The sequence below is a fragment of the Engraulis encrasicolus genome, chromosome 10 (genome assembly GCF_034702125.1).
Source record: "Engraulis encrasicolus isolate BLACKSEA-1 chromosome 10, IST_EnEncr_1.0, whole genome shotgun sequence".
NCBI lineage: Eukaryota > Metazoa > Chordata > Actinopteri > Clupeiformes > Engraulidae > Engraulis > Engraulis encrasicolus.
The window spans coordinates 8,939,598-8,957,097 of NC_085866.1; the positions used below are offsets into that span (position 1 = coordinate 8,939,598).

General features: G+C 47.0%; 2 protein-coding genes across 2 annotated transcripts in view; one reads left to right on the top strand and one right to left on the bottom strand.

Moving 5' to 3' along the window:
- LOC134456378 (E3 ubiquitin/ISG15 ligase TRIM25-like) overlaps positions 1-5,628 on the top strand; it is an 11,755-nt gene extending 6,127 nt beyond the window's left edge. Inside the window, exons 5-9 of the mRNA XM_063207743.1 lie at positions 1,970-2,152; positions 2,748-2,987; positions 4,060-4,205; positions 4,460-4,553; positions 5,600-5,628. Coding sequence (XP_063063813.1) covers positions 1,970-2,152; positions 2,748-2,987; positions 4,060-4,205; positions 4,460-4,553; positions 5,600-5,628 — 692 coding nt within the window. The remainder of the gene's footprint in view (positions 1-1,969; positions 2,153-2,747; positions 2,988-4,059; positions 4,206-4,459; positions 4,554-5,599) is intronic.
- The window catches only part of LOC134456589 (protein SFI1 homolog), a 62,397-nt gene that overhangs the window by 12,226 nt on the left and 32,671 nt on the right, over positions 1-17,500 (bottom strand). The window lies entirely within an intron of this gene.

Consider the following 17,500-nt stretch of genomic DNA (forward strand, 5'->3'; position numbering starts at 1 on the left):
TATAATTACGCTCCACGCAAAATTGCATTTCCATAGAATTTCACAAGGCATTAAGTGCACTTTATACAGTATCAGTTTATTGTTTCAAATGTATTTTGTTTTACAATTCTATATTTTTTCCACATGGGCAAGGAAGAGATGTAAAAAGGGCTGGTAGAGGGTGCATTTTGACACCTCAACCAGAGTTTGCTATTTTTCCTATTTTGCAGTGAGAAAACCTGTCAATAAATAGTCATAGTCTAAATGTATATCTAGGACAATCTTATCTGATCAATGTAATATAAAGTCGAATTTACAACATTTCCCATCCAATCTAAAAAACATTTTGCTTCAGAAAAGATCCTCAAGAGTGTTCTATTCAATTGACAACATGACAAAGCGATTTGACTAGCTTGTCCATACACGGACCACACTATGACACAATGACTAACCATTCTGCTGGCACTGATACGTTCATTGACACAAAAACTTGGGTTTTGAGCAAGAGACTCGGTTTTGCAGGTCATCCACAGTGTTTTGCCATTTGTTAAAGCTGTTTTGAGAATGAATATTATGTTTTGCAAATTGCGAGAGAGATTCGAGAAATGTACAAAACCAATTGAGAAATACTGTCTATGCCCCCCTGACTCCCGTTGTATGGTGGTTTGTGGATATCGCCCAAACCCAAAATCTCACGGAAGGCTTCAAATCAAACAAAAGTGACACAGGTGGGTAGCTCAGTGTATTATACACCATAATTAAGGTCCCAAATGCAAAATACCGACCTATTCCTTTAAGTTCATAAAATGAAAAAAGGAAAAACCGCAACACCGATGCTCCCATTTACTTCATTTTAATGTGACGTTTCGGGCCACCCCATTTTCATTGCCATATTTACATATTTACACATTTATAAATTAAACAGTGTAATCTGTGCAAGTTCTCCATATATATAGTGCAAGAGATTCAACATACATATACCGGTATACATATAATACAAAATACAAAGTTCACGTCATGTCCGTGGTTCACATAGATCAATACAAACATTTTATGCATATTTAAAATGGTTTAATTTATACATTTGTAAATATGTAAATATGGCAATGAAAATGATCTGTGATGTCATGCTCACGTGGTATGTAATTTGTAATTTAAGGGTCAGCTGCATAATCACCTGTTTATGTCTGAGGAAGGGCCGGGGTGGCCCGAAACGTCACATTAAAATGAAGTAAATGGGAGCATCGGTGTTGCGGTTTTTCTTTTTTTCATTTTAGAAAAACTGTAACTGCAATAGCTTCTGACCGGATGAATGGATTTGTCCTATATTCAGTGTGATAAAACCAGTGGTGTTTCTGGCCCAATATTACCACAGGGGCCTGGGAGGGGCCCACCTAGGACCTAATTCTTAACCCCCTCTGTGCCTGTGCCTGGGACAACTGACCCTCAAAGTCCCTTCCTGTGTGTGTTGTATTTGGAATCCGTCAATGCACATTGCAAACCTGTTCCGCTCTTTGCGCTAGCGGTTAGACATTATTGTGGGGTGGGGGTGCAGGATCAATTCTACAGGGGCTCAGGCCCACCCTGGCCCCTGTCTAAAAACGCCCATGGATAAAACACTCTAAGGTAGGTCCATGAACTGTTTAGATTTTGTTGGCAAACACTTTCAAGATGGCCGAATTCAAGATGGCAGATTTTTTTTTCACAACTTCTGACTGGGTGAATGTTTAGCTTTGTTTTCACAATAGTTATTTGGTTTTAAGCCTAAGCTGATCTATATTGAATATATAACTGCTCAGCTCTGGCCCAAAAGGCAAGCCCGCTTCCAGCATTTTCTGCCAGAATGCAATCTAGTTGTATTTTGTTTTCGAGCATTATTGTACATCTGAGTGTGTATTGCATTTTGTATTTGTCTTTCCATCCCACCTGTTGCATCAGTCTCCTGTCGTGTCTCCTGTGTGCGTGTCTGCCCCTAGTGGCGGCTCTCCAGCTCTGCAGGCGTCTCCTGAGCTGCTGTGTGTGTTGTGTGATCAGCCTCTGCTGCAGCTCTGCCTGCCGTACGCCAGCCTGCTCCACTGCCCCCCTCCACACCACAAAGCAGCGCTGAACCACACGCTCCTCATGGACACACTGGAACCGGGCCGCCTGGTACTGCTGCCTCTGGGTCAGTACGGTGTGGTGGTGCCAGCCCAACAGAACTCTGGGAGAGGAACACGCCGGAGAGGAAATCAGTTCAGTAGCTTAGGAGGAGTGTAATAATATCATTACCATACTTCATATGTCATTCATAAGGGAGAAATGTGTAAGGACAGTGATAAGTGCACATTAGAGCTGGTACAATGGTTGCCACTTATTTATTTCATATGAGGAATTTAGCATCTTATTTCCATGATAGGCTGCCCTACACGCAGCAGTTACATTATATTTTGTGGAAACAGTGTTTAGACTGCAAATTGATTGTAATGATACTCTAAAAATCTAAATATCCTGGAATTTTCTGAATTTATAACTGACGTGTGTGTGTGTGTACCTATATGTGTGTGTGTGTGTGTGTGTGTGTGTGTGTGTGTGTGTGTGTGTGTGTGTGTGTGTGTGTGTGTGTGTGTGTGTGTGTGTGTGCGTGCGTGCGTGCGTCTGCCCACTTGTGTGTGAGCGTGCAGACAGGTCCTTGTCTAAACACATACTGAACTTACCTCTCACAAAGACCCATGTGCTGGAAGTCTTGGAAGTCTTGGCTGACGAGCGCGTGTCTGTGTGCCGTCCTCCAGCGCCTGAAGCATCGTCTGGCTGCCTCAACGCCATGACGCCACTCAAACTCCTGCACGCGCTCCGTCAGCTGACGAGTCCGAAACACTCTCCACCTCCAATTGGACACGGCCACCAGCGCCCGCCTCCGGCTCCTCAAGCGGCCAATCAGAGAGCGCCTCCAGTGGCGAAGGGCGCCCTCTTGCAGTCTGGAGTGGTGGTGGCGCTCCGCCTGTTTCATCTGGGCCGCTCTCCTCCACTGGGTCAGAACTCTGGTCCTCCTCCTCTTCCTCTTCTCATACATCGCTGCACGCTCAACACAAACAGCTGAAATGCATGCACGCAAACACATACAGACACGCACGCACACACACACCCACATAAACACACGCACACACACTCACACACACACACACACACACACACACACCCACCCACACACACAGACACACACGCGCACGCACACACACACACACACACACAGGCGCACACACACACATGCAAGTACACACATTTGAACATACAGGAAAATTTGAGGGGGCAAACCTATCAATTCGAGGACGACTAATAACCTTTTTTCCATTTCAAACCCTTAACATTTCTGGATTATGTCTCAGTGCTATATTTCCATACCCGTATATATATGGGCGTGTGTATTCGTGTGTGTGTATGATTATATGCGCGCATGTGCGTGTGTGTGTGTGTGTATGATTATATGCGCGCATGTGTGTGTGTGTGTGTGTGTGTGTCTGTGTGTGTGTGTGTGTGTGTGTGTGTGTGTGTGTGTGTGTGTGTGTGTGTGTGTGTGTGTGTGTGTGTGTGTGTGTGTGTGTGTGTGTGTGAGTTAAACCTCACCTCTAGTATAGCTCCTCCAGGCTGTGAGGCACTGCGTAGCCATCAGTCTGATCCTCTCCCGTCTGTATCTCTGTGCTCTGCCCTCTACCGCCCTCTCCTGCCACTGTGCTGCTATTGCACGCACCGTGTGCCACACGCGCGCTCTCCTGTGCAGACGCAGTCGCAGACGAGCCCTCCACCTGTGCAGACACCAGCGCAGGCTCCGCTCCTCTCCCATGACCTGCAGCCCCACACACAGGGCTCGCTCACACACTCTGCTCTGCACATGCTGATGCCAACGCTGTAGACAGCTAGGAGTGCAAACACACACACGCACACGCACGCACACACACACACACACACACACACACACTCATTTTAAACCTGAATACATATACTTGTTGTACCCATAAAGATCATACGAACATCTTCAATGGTCAGGTCCTATTGGCAGTGCAATGTGTAATGGTGTGAGCATACTGTACTCTATGTGGTGAACAGGGCAGCTGAGAGCTTTGGGTGGGCCCAGGACAAAGTCATGTGAAATGGAACACCATTCTGGGGCCCCCTCTGACCCTGGGCCCCCTCTGAGCCTGCCCCACCCCACCCCCACCCACCCTCCCAACTTCCTTGCTGGTGAAAGTGTGGTTGCTTGATAGGGTGCTGTGGTCTGGGGGGGGGGGGGGGGGGGTTGATCTTTATTATTACAGGACAGTGTGAGAGTAGACAGGAAATGATTGGGAGAGAGAGATGGGGCAGGGTTGGGAAATACCTCCGTCTGGATCGATCTTTGATGATAAACGATGTATCTGTGTATTTTTGTTTTCTCAGGACGAGGCGTTTGCGCTGTGGATCGATCTTTGATGATAAACGATGTATCTGTGTATTTTTGTTTTCTCAGGACGAGGCGTTTGCGCTGTGGATCGAGCAGTGGGCCAAGCTGTACGAGGACGAGTCTCCGTCCCGCATGATCAGGGGTGGACTGGCCATCTGGCGTACCGGGCAAATCCCGGTGGGCCCTCGCGCGTCTCGGGCCCTCCGAGGACCAGAAATAATAATAATAAAATATATTTTTTCTTTTTTTTGTCTGCGACGGTAAAAAAAGTGACACATCGGAGCCCATTGGATGCTTCTCTTGATGCACATTGGGCTAGTCCAATGAAATGCTTTGGATCTCGAAGGCCCGCCCCTCCCTTCAGGCCCTCTTTTGACAAAACTCATCATCACCTCAACTGTAGACTGGTTATGCTGTTAAAACTGGACGACAGACAGGACACAAAATGGAGAAAGAAAAGAGTGGCTATGACAAGCGCAAGAAAAAGAGAAAGCAAAAACTTAAAGAGGACGCAACAAAATGTGCTGAAATCACTGACTTATTTAAAGCTAACAGCATAAGCTCGCGCTCATGTTTCGGTCCGGAGATGGGGAACCACTGCCAGACAGCTCGATCTCAGGTTGGGACAGACAGTGGGGCTGTGGCCGCTAGCGCACAGGAGCAGAATGAAGAGAAGGTGTGGGAGATGGTTCGGGCAGGGAAAGAAAATAGGAGGAGACGATATAAGAGACGTGACCCAGGGAGAAAATGAGGTTAGCTTTCACTCCCAACACACCCGATAGTAGCCAATGCAGTGTAGCCAAATTACCCCACTATTATAGCCTGGAAAACCAGTGCCAACTATTACCCATACCGTCGCTGGTGTTTCGTTTCCTATTCTCTGAGACCAAGTTGTCATCCTGACTTTATCAGTCACAAACATGTACCTATTTTGATACATTTCCATACACTTCTCTTGTAATGTTGCGCCCGCACAAATAACTTAATTTGTCTTGAGCTGTTGTTGTGATGATGTGTTGCTGTTTAAGTTATGCTAGTGTCCTGTTCTCCAGAACTGCGAGTAGGCTACCCGCTTTCTACCAGTTTACTGCGTTTCCCCCATTTATTGCCTGACACTCCCTCCCCACTCGCTTAAATCAGTGAGAAATATGTACCTGTCACGATACGCACACAATATGTGTCTCTTGTCGTGGATATTTATTATAGCTTGGAAGTACAATACAGAGCTCACGTGAAGCGTGTCTTCATTAACTTGTCCAACTGTTCAACTGGTGACCGGAAGTGCGTCACCGCGTAATATACTGATAACGTCAATACATCATTACATTACATCTCCCCCTTTTAAGACAATAGAGTTCTTCAGCGGAAGCGGAAGCATGTAGTAGATTGTAGTCTTTCATGTTAGCATTTAAGGACGTCCTGGTTCCTATCGGCTTCCGGCCTCCATTGGGAATGAATAGGGGTAAATTTCAAATAAGCTCCGAGTGCAAGCACGCGCTTAGCGAACCCCCGCAAACTGTCGAGGGTGTTAAAAATAGGCTGTAGGTATGACATGGTTGATCATTTTGTGTCAAACTTCGACATAAATACGATGTTGCGTCCATATGCTAAACCCGGAGGCTTTTGGCGACTACAGAAGCGGCGCCTGTATCTAACGGCATGTACGTGCGGAAGGTTGTACCCATGGCAACCAAAGGAAAGTATGTAGTTCGGAAGTTTTAATGATCAGAAAGGGGTTAGCAATATTGAATTATAATCGTCATGATTTAACATGTGAATACACCAACATGATGATACGATCCGTTCCACTAATGAGAAAGGGATGCGGGGACACGCTAATGTTCGTTGTTGCCGTGCAACTTATATTTTTGCCAAACCTGAATCTCTATGGCGTTTTGCAATGTAAAAAATCGCCATGGAACCGGTAGTCCAAACGCCGCATACAAGTTGACGTCAACGCTGAAGAGCTGTATAAACAAAAGGTAACCTTTACCTGTACCGAGTCCATCCAAAGAATCCCAAGCACATTCAAATAAACAGGACTTACTGTAATAGCAGGTTCAGGCGAACAACTTAAGACTTATTCAAAATTAAATCCATTTTTACCAAGTGCATTTTTCTTCCTTTCTTCCTTTTTTTTTTTCAGAACCCATCAACTTCCATACTACTGTACTGTAGTACTTGTAACAGACATAAACAATGCCTTAAGTGCATCAACAAGAAATCATCCATATTACATACTACTGTACTGTAGTATTTTAAAGCACATAAACTTTGCATAACATAATACAATAAGTGCATTGCAACATTAACTGCAGAAACATTTTTTTTTTCATCTTCTCATCTCTTTTCTCCCCCTTTTTTTTTTTACTGTGATGCCTTGTTTTTTTTTTTTCCTTCAGTTTTTTCTGTCCTTTCAGATTTTATTTTTACTCTTAAACTTAAGTAGGTTACTTAAAGACCATAACGAAACCTGTAAAACAATGGTTAGGCATTAGCAATGAAACAGTCAAGAATCAATCATTGAGTCTGAACCGGAGAGGTGTCCGGATTTCACGGCCCCTGGAGGTCAGTCTGGCTGTGCCACCAGACAGAGTAGGCCGTGCCGGTGTACTCTGTGTAGTCTCTGGTGCAGATGGCCCCGGCGATGCTCTTTGGCCCCTGGTGACCATCACAGGAACTGGACTGCTGGCGGGTCGTGCTGGGCTGGTCCCGGGCTGTTGCTGCGGTTCTGGAGGCTCGGTGATCTCAGCAGGCCCGGTGATCTCAGGAACCGCCTGGAGGTGTCTCCTGTTGCGCCGCAACACTGTGCCGTTGTCCATCTTGACCATGTAGGATCTGGGTTGTTCCGCTCTCGCCACCACCTGCGCAGGGGTCCTCCACCCCTTGTCTGCTCTTGTCCTGTTGGCAGCTCTGGGAGACGGAGGGTGGCGTGTCTGCGGTTGTAGAAGTACTCGTAGGCTCTTTTGGCTTTAGAGTCGTTTACTCTCACTTGTTCAGGGCTTATTGGAGTCTTTTGTAAGTTTTGCTCCAATGTGGGGACTGTGGTGCGAATCTGTCGTCCCAGCATAAGTTGAGCTGGACTGGCCCCTGTTGCTGCAATGGGCGTGGCCAGGTAGCTCATCAGGGCAAGGTACGGGTCGGGTTGTTTCAGCAGTCTTTTAGCAGTCTGAACTGCTCTCTCGGCTGCCCCGTTGGCCTGGGGGTAGTGAGGGCTCGAGGTCACGTGTGTGAACCCGTAGTCTTTGCAAAAGTCAGTGAATTCTGCTGAAGTGAACTGCAGTGCGTTGTCGCTGACTAATTCCAGCGGTATGCCCCACCTGCTGAAGATGGCTTTGAGGCGCGTAATGACCTGCTGGCTTGATGTAGAAGGTAAGTGTGCCATTTCGACATACCTGGAATAGTAGTCCACGACTACCAGATACTGTTTCCCTTCCAGCTCGCATAAGTCAGCAGCGATCCTCTGCCAAGGCCCCTCTGGTAGGGCCGTTGTGATGAGAGGCTCATGCCTCTGTTTCGGCTTGTTTTCTATGCAGAACTTGCACTTTGACACCGTTGCTTTGATGTCGCTTCCGATGCCGGGCCACCAGACGGAGAGCCGGGCTCTCTCGCGGCACCTTGTCAGTCCTTGGTGACCGGCGTGAATCTTTTTCATAATGTCTGTTCTCAGTGCTTGTGGAATCACAATTCTGTCGTCGTACAGGACTAACCCCCTCGCTTCAGAGAGGTGGTGTCTGGCAGGATAGAATGCTGAGAAGGAGGGAAAGTTGTGTGTCTTACGCCAGCCGTTCCACACCCTGGAGATGACTGCCTGAAGGTCTGGGTCGGTCTGCGTTGCTCCTCTTATCTCCTCCATCCTCTCTGCTGACATGGGTTTGTTTGTAAACACTGCGTCGACGTACGCCTTGACATGGCGCTCTGTCTTTTTTTTTCTCTTCAGTTTTTTCTGTCCTTTCAGATTTTATTTTTACTCTTAAACTTAAGTAGGTTACTTAAAGACCATAACGAAACCTGAAAAAAAATGGTTAGGCATTCGCAATGAAACAGTCAAGATTCAATCATTGAGTCTGAACCGGAGAGGTGTCCGGATTTCACGGCCCCTGGAGGTCAGTCTGGCTGTGCCACCAGACAGAGTAGGCCGTGCCGGTGTACTCTGTGTAGTCTCTGGTGCAGATGGCCCCGGTGATGCTCTTTGGCCCCTGGTGACCATCACAGGAACTGGACTGCTGGCGGGTCGTGCTGGGCTGGTCCCGGGCTGTAGCTGCGGTTCTGGAGGCTCGGTGATCTCAGCAGGCCCGGTGATCTCAGGAATCGCCTGGAACCTCCTGGACAGCGCATCGGCCACGATCAGCTGCTTTCCTGTAACATGCACAGCTGTAACATTGAACCGCATCATGCACATTAACAGTCTCTGGCACCGCACTGACGCCTTGTCCAGGTCACATGCGTTTATCAATGGGACTAGCGGCTTGTGGTCTGTCTGGAGGCAAAAGCTGTCTAGCCCCTGTACATAACGTACAAATCGTTCACACGACCACACCGCTGCCAAGCACTCCTTTTCTATTTGGGAGTAACGTTTCTCTGCCTCTGTGAGTGTGCGTGAGCAGAATGCAACAGGTCTCAACTCACCACTGTGCTCCTGAAGTAGAGTGGCGCCCAGGCCGTAGCTGCTGGCGTCGGCGCTCACGTTGGGGTCGTAGTAGGCCAGTGCTGGGGCTGATGAGAGCATCTCTTTGGCCTTCTGCAGCGCACTCTCTTGGAGGTCACCCCATGCCCACGCACTGTCCTTCTTGAGCAGCGGGTGTAGCACGGTTGAGAGGCCTGGCAAGAACCTCCCCAGGTAGTTGATCATGCCTAGGACCTGGCGCAGTTGTCCCACGTCGTTTGGGCTGGGCATGTCAGTGATTGCGCTCACCTTGCTTTTGTCTGGTTTCATGCCCTCTGCGCTGATTATGTGTCCGAAGTAGTCGATCTCCGACTTGCTGAAGTGGCACTTTGCTTTGTTCAGTTTCGGTCCAGACCGTCTTATGGTCTGGAGGACTGCATTCAGCCGCCTGCTGTGTTCCTCCTCGTCCGCACCGTAGACGAGTATGTCGTCCATCACGACCACGACTCCCTCGTGGCCGCTGAGCAGGTCGGTCATGAGTCTTTGAAAAATTTCAGGCGCTGACGAAATCCCGAATGGGAGTCGTTTAAAGCAAAACCTGCCCATGGGCGTGATGAAGGTAGTCAGTTTCTGACTGTCGGAGTCTAGGGGAATTTGCCAGAAGCCACTAGAGGCATCTAGTGTGGAGAACACTTTTGCCCCGGCTAGCTTGGGAGCAATGTCCTCCAGTGTGGGTAACACGTACAGTTCTCGCTTGACAGCCTTGTTCAGCCTTTTGAGATCCACACACACTCTGACCTGGTCTTTATTCTTTTTCTCAGCAGGCACCATGGGCGCGCACCAGTCAGTCGGGCCCGTGACGTGCTCGATTATGCCCAACTCTAACATGCGCCCTAGCTCTTTTTCGACCTTGGGCAGGAGGGGAAACGGCACTCGGCGCGGCGTTGTGGTGACGTAGGGCTCTGCGTCTGCTTTCAGCACAATTTTGACGGGGTCGCACTGTAACAGTCCTATTTCCCCGAATAGGTCGTCCGACTCAGTGCTGACTGCATTCAGCCTTTTCACGAGGCCCATGGATTTGGCTACTCCTCCCCCCAGAAGATTCTGTGCAAATTGTCCTTTAATCACAGTTATCCAGAAGGCATACTTTTGGCCCTTGTGCAGGCAGGTGGCCAGGAATTTGCCTATGCACACCACTTCCCCTCCTGGGCTTGTGGCACTGACTGTGGTTTTAGCTAATTGGGGCTTGTTTGGCAGTTTGCTGTATGTTTTCTCAGTCATGACAGTAATGTCTGCCCCTGTGTCAATCTTAAAAGATGGCCTCTCAACGTCATTTGATTAATATTGCTGTGTTCCCCATTGTTATTGAATGTGTTACGCGCTGGTCCTGTTTTAAAAAACGTTCTGGTTGCTTTGTTTCAAGCCGTTTTTGCAAGCCAGCAATGTGGCTTGTGGAGAAACGAGAGGGTGTTCCGTGTTTCTCGTGGAAAAGCGTCTCTGATTGGCTCACTCTTCCTGCTCTCGTGGAAATGCGTCTCTGATTGGCTCAGTCCTCCTGTTCTTGGAGAGAATGTAATGGGAAACAGAGTCGCCACTTCTCCGGGTGGTACTGCACTATAGGGGCGCCAACGGAGGCGTGCATGCTCCATTCAGGGCTGTGCTCTTTCGACAGCGACCCCTAGGGGAGCTGCAGGCACGGAGCAACCAGAGTGGGCTTGCTGTATGGATGAGGCTTTGTGCTGTGTGTGTACCTGAGAGTAGCAACCAGCTGATAGCTAAGCTAAGCTAGATTTCGGGCCACCAGACGTTGCTTGTATTGAAAACAAGCAGAAAAAAATTACCCGACATGTTTTTAGAAAAATGGGTCGACATAAACCTTTGTGGGCAACGCCTTCTTTCGACGTGACGAAACAAAGAAAGGCTTGCGTGATTTGCTCGTTTCTCTGCATTATTAATGTAAATTGGGAAACACAGCCAGGCGAGGTGACGCACCGCTATGAGAGCCTTGCAAGTGAGTTTAACTTGGGGTGACCGTCCGATCTTCAAAAGGAGTGAGTAAAACTGTGTTTTATCGGAAGTTGGCCCTTAAAGTCCACTAGACTCTTGTTGATGGGCAGTGTGACACGCCAATCGTCACTCAAATCTGGCTGTTCAACTACTCTATGGGCCTGGTTTGTCACAGCTCCGATAAAGAAAGCTTGATCATTATCATCATCATCATATTGGTGTGTAACAGCCATTAATTGTTTAGTCATTTTGCTTTTGCACAACAGTTCAAAGTGTCCCAGCTTACCGCATCGCCGACATTTCTTGTCGCGTGCAGGGCAACGCTCCTCGCGTGTGTGTGTTCTGCCACACCGTGGGCATCCATTTTGTTTGCTGGACTCGTCTTGCTTCGAACCATTTCGTCCGTCTCGCTGCCTTTGCCGCGCTTCCAGCCTGCCTGTCCCCTTTGTCCCACAGCATTCACCGAGCACTCTGCACGCTCCACACTCTGCTTCTTGATCTGCTCGCTCTGTCGGGCTAGCTGGATAGCCCTCTCCAGCGTAAGATCCCCCTCGAGCTGCAACTTTTGCGAGACCTCGGTATCCAGAATGCCAATGACAATCCGGTCTCTAATTTGCTCATCTTTAGTTATGCCGAATTCGCAGTATTGAGCAAGCTCGTAAAGGCTCCTCACAAAAGATTCCACAGTTTCTCCCGCCTTCTGCACGCGCTTGTGGAAGCATGCTCGGTCATGAATCAAGTTGCGTTTAGGCACAAAGTGATCGTCAAACCTAGCTCTAACTATCTCATAGTCAAGTTCAGGGTTATCACTTTCGTCGTCCTCCGTATACACAAACGATTCATAAATTGCCTCAGCTTCTTTCCCCATCGAGTACAGAAGAGAGTTGACTTGTACCTCACCGCTCTCTTTGTTGAGCTTGGAAGCTGCGCGAAACCTGTCGAATCGGCGCCTCCACGTTGGCCATTCCGCTGGCCGGGTAAAGTCAAACTGTTCTGGCGGTCCAAACTTGGCCATCTTCGTACTGTCGGCGTTCAGTTCGCCGCTTCTGACACCATGTCACGATACGCACACAATATGTGTCTCTTGTCGTGGATATTTATTATAGCTTGGAAGTACAATACAGAGCTCACGTGAAGCGTGTCTTCATTAACTTGTCCAACTGTTCAACTGGTGACCGGAAGTGCGTCACCGCGTAATATACTGATAACGTCAATACATCATTACATTACAGTACCGATTTGATTTGTTTTCGTAAACTTTTCATGTACTGTTGCGCCAACATATAATCTTAGCCTACATTTCTCTTGACATGTCAGCGGTCACAAGGACGACCAGTGTTGTCTTTTAATTTGGTGTTACGGCCATCCCCATTTCCCCTTCCGCCTACCCAACAATCTTATGTGTATTTTTTCACTATACTGCTTATGCAATTATGCTTTTTTTTAAAAACGAAATTACTTTTTGTAATATTTTGCTTCTGCAATGGCATGTCACGTCATTCATCTGAATGACATCTGAATGAATAGTTGCTTCTTTGCATGGAAGTCAGATGGATACAAGACGCCGCCGCATGCTACTGTTTGGTAATCGCTGGCTATACGCAGCCACTCACTTTATTACATAACCTGCTGTGTAGCGTAACTTTGTTTTGGCAATGTGTATGTTGGAAGCCTAAGCACTAAGCGGTCAGTTTTGCTGTGGTGAAAAAATGGCGAGTGTCCGAAAACAATATTCCACTCTGTCAGATACAATGACAATCCTAGGTTCTTTTGATGAGTCTCAGTTTATGCCTAGACTAGACAAAACAGCTTCTTGTGCGTTTGGAAAGGGGGGGCGTGTTAACATGCCACGTAGCAAGCTGGCTTTTACTGACTGTAGGCCTATCTGTGGACTGGAGCAATTTGGTGTGTGTGTGTGTGTGTGTGTGTGTGTGTGTGTGTGTGTGTGTGTGTGTGTGTGTGTGTGTGTGTGTGTGTGAAATTGTATGAATACTTTTTTTGCTTTGAGTATTTGAGATTCACTGGCCAGGGCTTATAATCAAGAATGAAGTTAATTGTGCTCTTCTCTCTATCTCCTACCCCAAACATACTAAGAACTTTAGAAGCAGGATGAAGGGAACATGAGGGTTCACAGCAGCTTTTTCCAGTGGGCAAGAATATCTTTTGTATAACAATATATATATATATATATATATATATATATAACTGCAGTTGCCATAGAAACCCCTACGATTCCCTCGGATGATGCTGCCACAGCACAGATTGGTGAATGGACGGAGGATTCCGATTGGCTGGCAGGGTGGCCATGGTGGTTCCAGATTTTCTCAGACTGTGATTGGGCCACCTGAGTGCCTAAAGAATGGAGTTGTGGCTCCGTGTTGAACCTGTATGCTGCCTACTTTATGGGCTACCATGTCACACTAAAGCGAAACGCCCAGCATTTAAGCTCTACGACCATCACATCGCTGCTGCTATTAGGCCATACGGTCTGCACCCTTGGCCTGCTGCCGAAATCACCCCGGCCTACTCTACATTTCCTACCATGGCATTAATGATACACACATATGTGAATGGGCAGCAACCTCTACTGCTTCCCTGGGATTTCCTCTTCTTTCATTGATCTACCCAGTATAGTTACCTATGTAAGTACATAAACATGTGCCAGGCTGTGTTGTCTGCGTCGCAACGGCTTTCTATGATCTCCCACCACCCACAACCACACACACATTTTGAAATTTTATTTAATTTTTTTGGTATTTTACGACTCTATTCGACAGGACAGTGTGAGAGGTGGACAGTAAGCAAATTGGGAGAGACACGGGGAGGGGTCGGCAAAGGACCGGGTCCGGGAGTCGAACCCGGGTCAGCTGCATGGCAGGCGAATGCCCTACTGGTTGTCCACGGCAGGCCCCCCCCCATTTTTAAAATGTCAGTTAGCAGTTTGTTTATTTCAGCAGAGAAGCAGACTAATACTGCTTGTCTAATGTTTGTGTTTTGAAACCAAAGCAAAGGGGTCTATGCCTCAACTCTTGTGATGCGATATGGAAGACATATCACAAAGGCATTGTCCTGTCTGGTCTTTCCTCCAAACTTTTATTGAGCATTAACCTACTATAGACAGGGTATTTTAGAGTTGATACTGTACACTAATCAGACAATCATGGCCTTGGTGTGAGTATTTGACATGTATGAACATGCAGATAGTGCACCAATATGAAGAGGGTCTATTGGATAGTGACTTGAAGGATAGTGACTTGAAATGGAGAGTAGGAACCATTGCTTTAAAGGGGTATGCCACTATGTTGGGGCTTAATACAGTTAAAATCATTGGCCAGGGTTTATAAAGGTGATAAAGTGTAGAATGCTACACGAACCCATTGACTTTCACTAGCTTAGCGACATACTCCCTCTTTTAACTTTTCTGAAAGCGAGACAATGGCTTACATGAAAAATAAGACACTTTACCACCTTTATAAACCCTGGCCAATGATTTTAACTTTATTAAGCCCCAAAATAGTGGCATACCACTTCAAGAAGAGCTGTTCATGGTGCACTGTGACTGCGTGTCTGCCTTATTGAGCTGACATAGGACTTGAAAAGACATACACACAGACACACACACACACACACACAGACAGACACACACACAGTAAGCCCAGTAGTCTCTATGGATAGATGTGATATCTCCGTCTCCAAATGGACACACACACACACACACACACACACACACACACACACACACACACACACACACACACAGTCCCTTGGTAAAGGTGCTGCGTTCTCATCTGAAGTAATTGGTGTAGCCCCTTTTGGGAACAGTGGCCTTTATGTCCCCCCAAAGACTTCCTAGATGTCTTAGTTTTGCTATTGAGCATTTTTAAAGGTGTGTCTCTTTTTAACAATACACATTTTAATCATATTTATGATTTTTAACAGTAGGGAGGGAGGACTGAGTGAGTGTGTGTGGATGTATTTTTTTTAAGTGTATTTATTGTTTTTGTACGGTCCGTGTATGGCAAAATAAATAAACCATGACTTCAAAGAAACAACCTGCCTTTTGTCTTATCTCGGTTGTTTAGCTTTGTGCCAACTGTGGTGGTGCCATGTGTCAGAGTCCACGATGCCACGATGGTAGCTTTGTTTACATACAGTGTTGTAGGGCTGCACAATTAATCGTAAATAATAAATAAATAAACCATGACTTCAAAGAAACAACCTATCTTTTTTTACTCTGTTGTTTACCTTTGTGCCAACCGTGGAAGGGCAGGATGATGACAGATGGTGGTCAGAGGTTTGTCGGGCCAGAGCTCTCACTACGTGCAAGTGTGCATGTGGCAAGGGCCTCAAACTTTGTGTGTGTGTGTGTGTGTGTGCGCGCGCACATGTGTCAAAAAAGTAGTGATCCAGCCTGGCCTGGACATCAAAGCTCAATGAATTACACAAAACGCACAGGCGACTTCACTGATGTGTGGCTCGCACATAGCCAGGCAATTTTGTGTGAGTGCGTGAGAAAGGTGTATGACTGCAACAGGTGTATGCAAGTACTTGCTGCATATCTAGAGCAGAGAGATTTGCAGTCCACAGCTCTAACTGCACAGTGTCCATATATTTCAGAAAACCCCCCCACAAATGCACATTCTATGATTTTCTTGAACACAGCTTCTCATGCACACCATCACTTCCACCGCCTTACAAACAAACACACACACACACACCACACACACACTCCTCCCCTCTCCGCTGCCCTGCTGAACTTTGCCCAGTGAACATGACACCACTTGGAACTGTTCCAAACATTACAGCTTCAGTTGGCTGGTGCACTTCAACACACGCACACACAGGGGTTGACATTAACTTTTTCGCTTGCCGGCCACTGCGGCTAGTGAATTTTCCGAGTCGCTAGCCATCCAGCTATTCTACAATTTTTTTTTATCATGACCCTGTACATCTAACCTGAAGATGAGGTGCTTAAAGCAAGATGAGTGTATGGGTTTTACATGGAAATAAAATGGACAAATAGAGACTGAGTAACTGAGCTTTTTATTGAAGTTAAATACAAACAACTGATACACAAGGGACTGAACTTAAATACAAACAACTGATACACAAGGGACTGAACTTAAATACAAACAACTGATACACAAGGGACAAAGTGCAGAATATACACTATTCTGATATGTCATACTATTTAATAAGCTGCTTGCCAAATTGGCTAGTGACACTGAAATTGTTACCAGCCACAGCCAAGTTTTACCAGCATTTGGCTGGTTGGCAGGTGCCAGTGTCAAGCCCTGATGCAGACACACGCTGTATGTATGTGATAGGGAATGTAGCATAAGAGGACAAGCTGTGCTGCAGAAATGTCAGCACACGTGACGTATGCCTTCACGTATGAATGAATGAATGATTTTATTTGACATCTTCAGTTCATAAATAAAATAAATATATGATTGAGTTTCATATAAACCGCACCACATACTTAAATTAAAAAAACAGAGAGTCAGGATAGCACAATAAAGCTCGGAAGCTTATTTCCATTGTGGTCCTTGGTGTTTAGTACAGCCAGGTGGACATCTCTGCAGTCACACGTGGGTCTCGCAGTGGAAGTGAGTACATTCATAGGAGGATACAAATGACATCACACAGCCAGGGTCGCCACCAGCTTTTGCCGGGCCCAGGACAAAGTCATCTGAAAGGGCCTCCCTACCTACCTAATACATACGTAATGGGGACCCGATTCTGGGCCTGTCTGTCTCCCTGGGCCCAGGACAAAGTCATCTGAAAGGGCCTGCCATCTAATACATACAATGAAATTACAAAACGCTAATTTTGGGCCCCCTCTCTCCTTGGGTCTGGGACTTTCTGTATACCCCCTGTTGGGTTCCCTGCACACAACACAACCGTGCACCATTCATTTTCACTACTTTTAGAGGACTGTCTAGAGCAAGAGAATATCCCACGTGTGTGTGTGTGTGTGTGTGTGTGTGTGTGTGTGTGTGTGTGTGTGTGTGTGTGTGTGTGTGTGTGTGTGTGTGTGTGTGTGTGTGTGTGTGTGTGTGTGTGTGTGTGTGTGTGTGTGTGCGTGCGTGCGTGTGATGAAGAGACCGTTACTGAACTATTAAGTTACGCAAGAGACTGTGTAGTGAGAGACGTGCAGAGGTAGGTTAGGGTGGCCAGCCTGGGGCCCTCCCCCACCTGCCAGGCCGATAGTGGAAAATCGCAGAATTGAGACAAGATAAAATATTAAAAAATGAATCTGTCATGTTGAGTACAGTTGGTAGACATGCTATCCTTACTTCCTAGTATTTGATAATTGATACACTGTCAATGTAAATTTGTCATGAGATTTGCCTTCCAGGGGGGCCCAAAGCAGCCTGTAGCCTAGGGCCCCCAAGCCACCTTAATCCGGCCCTGGTAGCAAGGCACGGTAGCCCAACCTTACATAAGCTGCTGAACCCCATGAACCCTCACACTACACACCTCACTGCTCT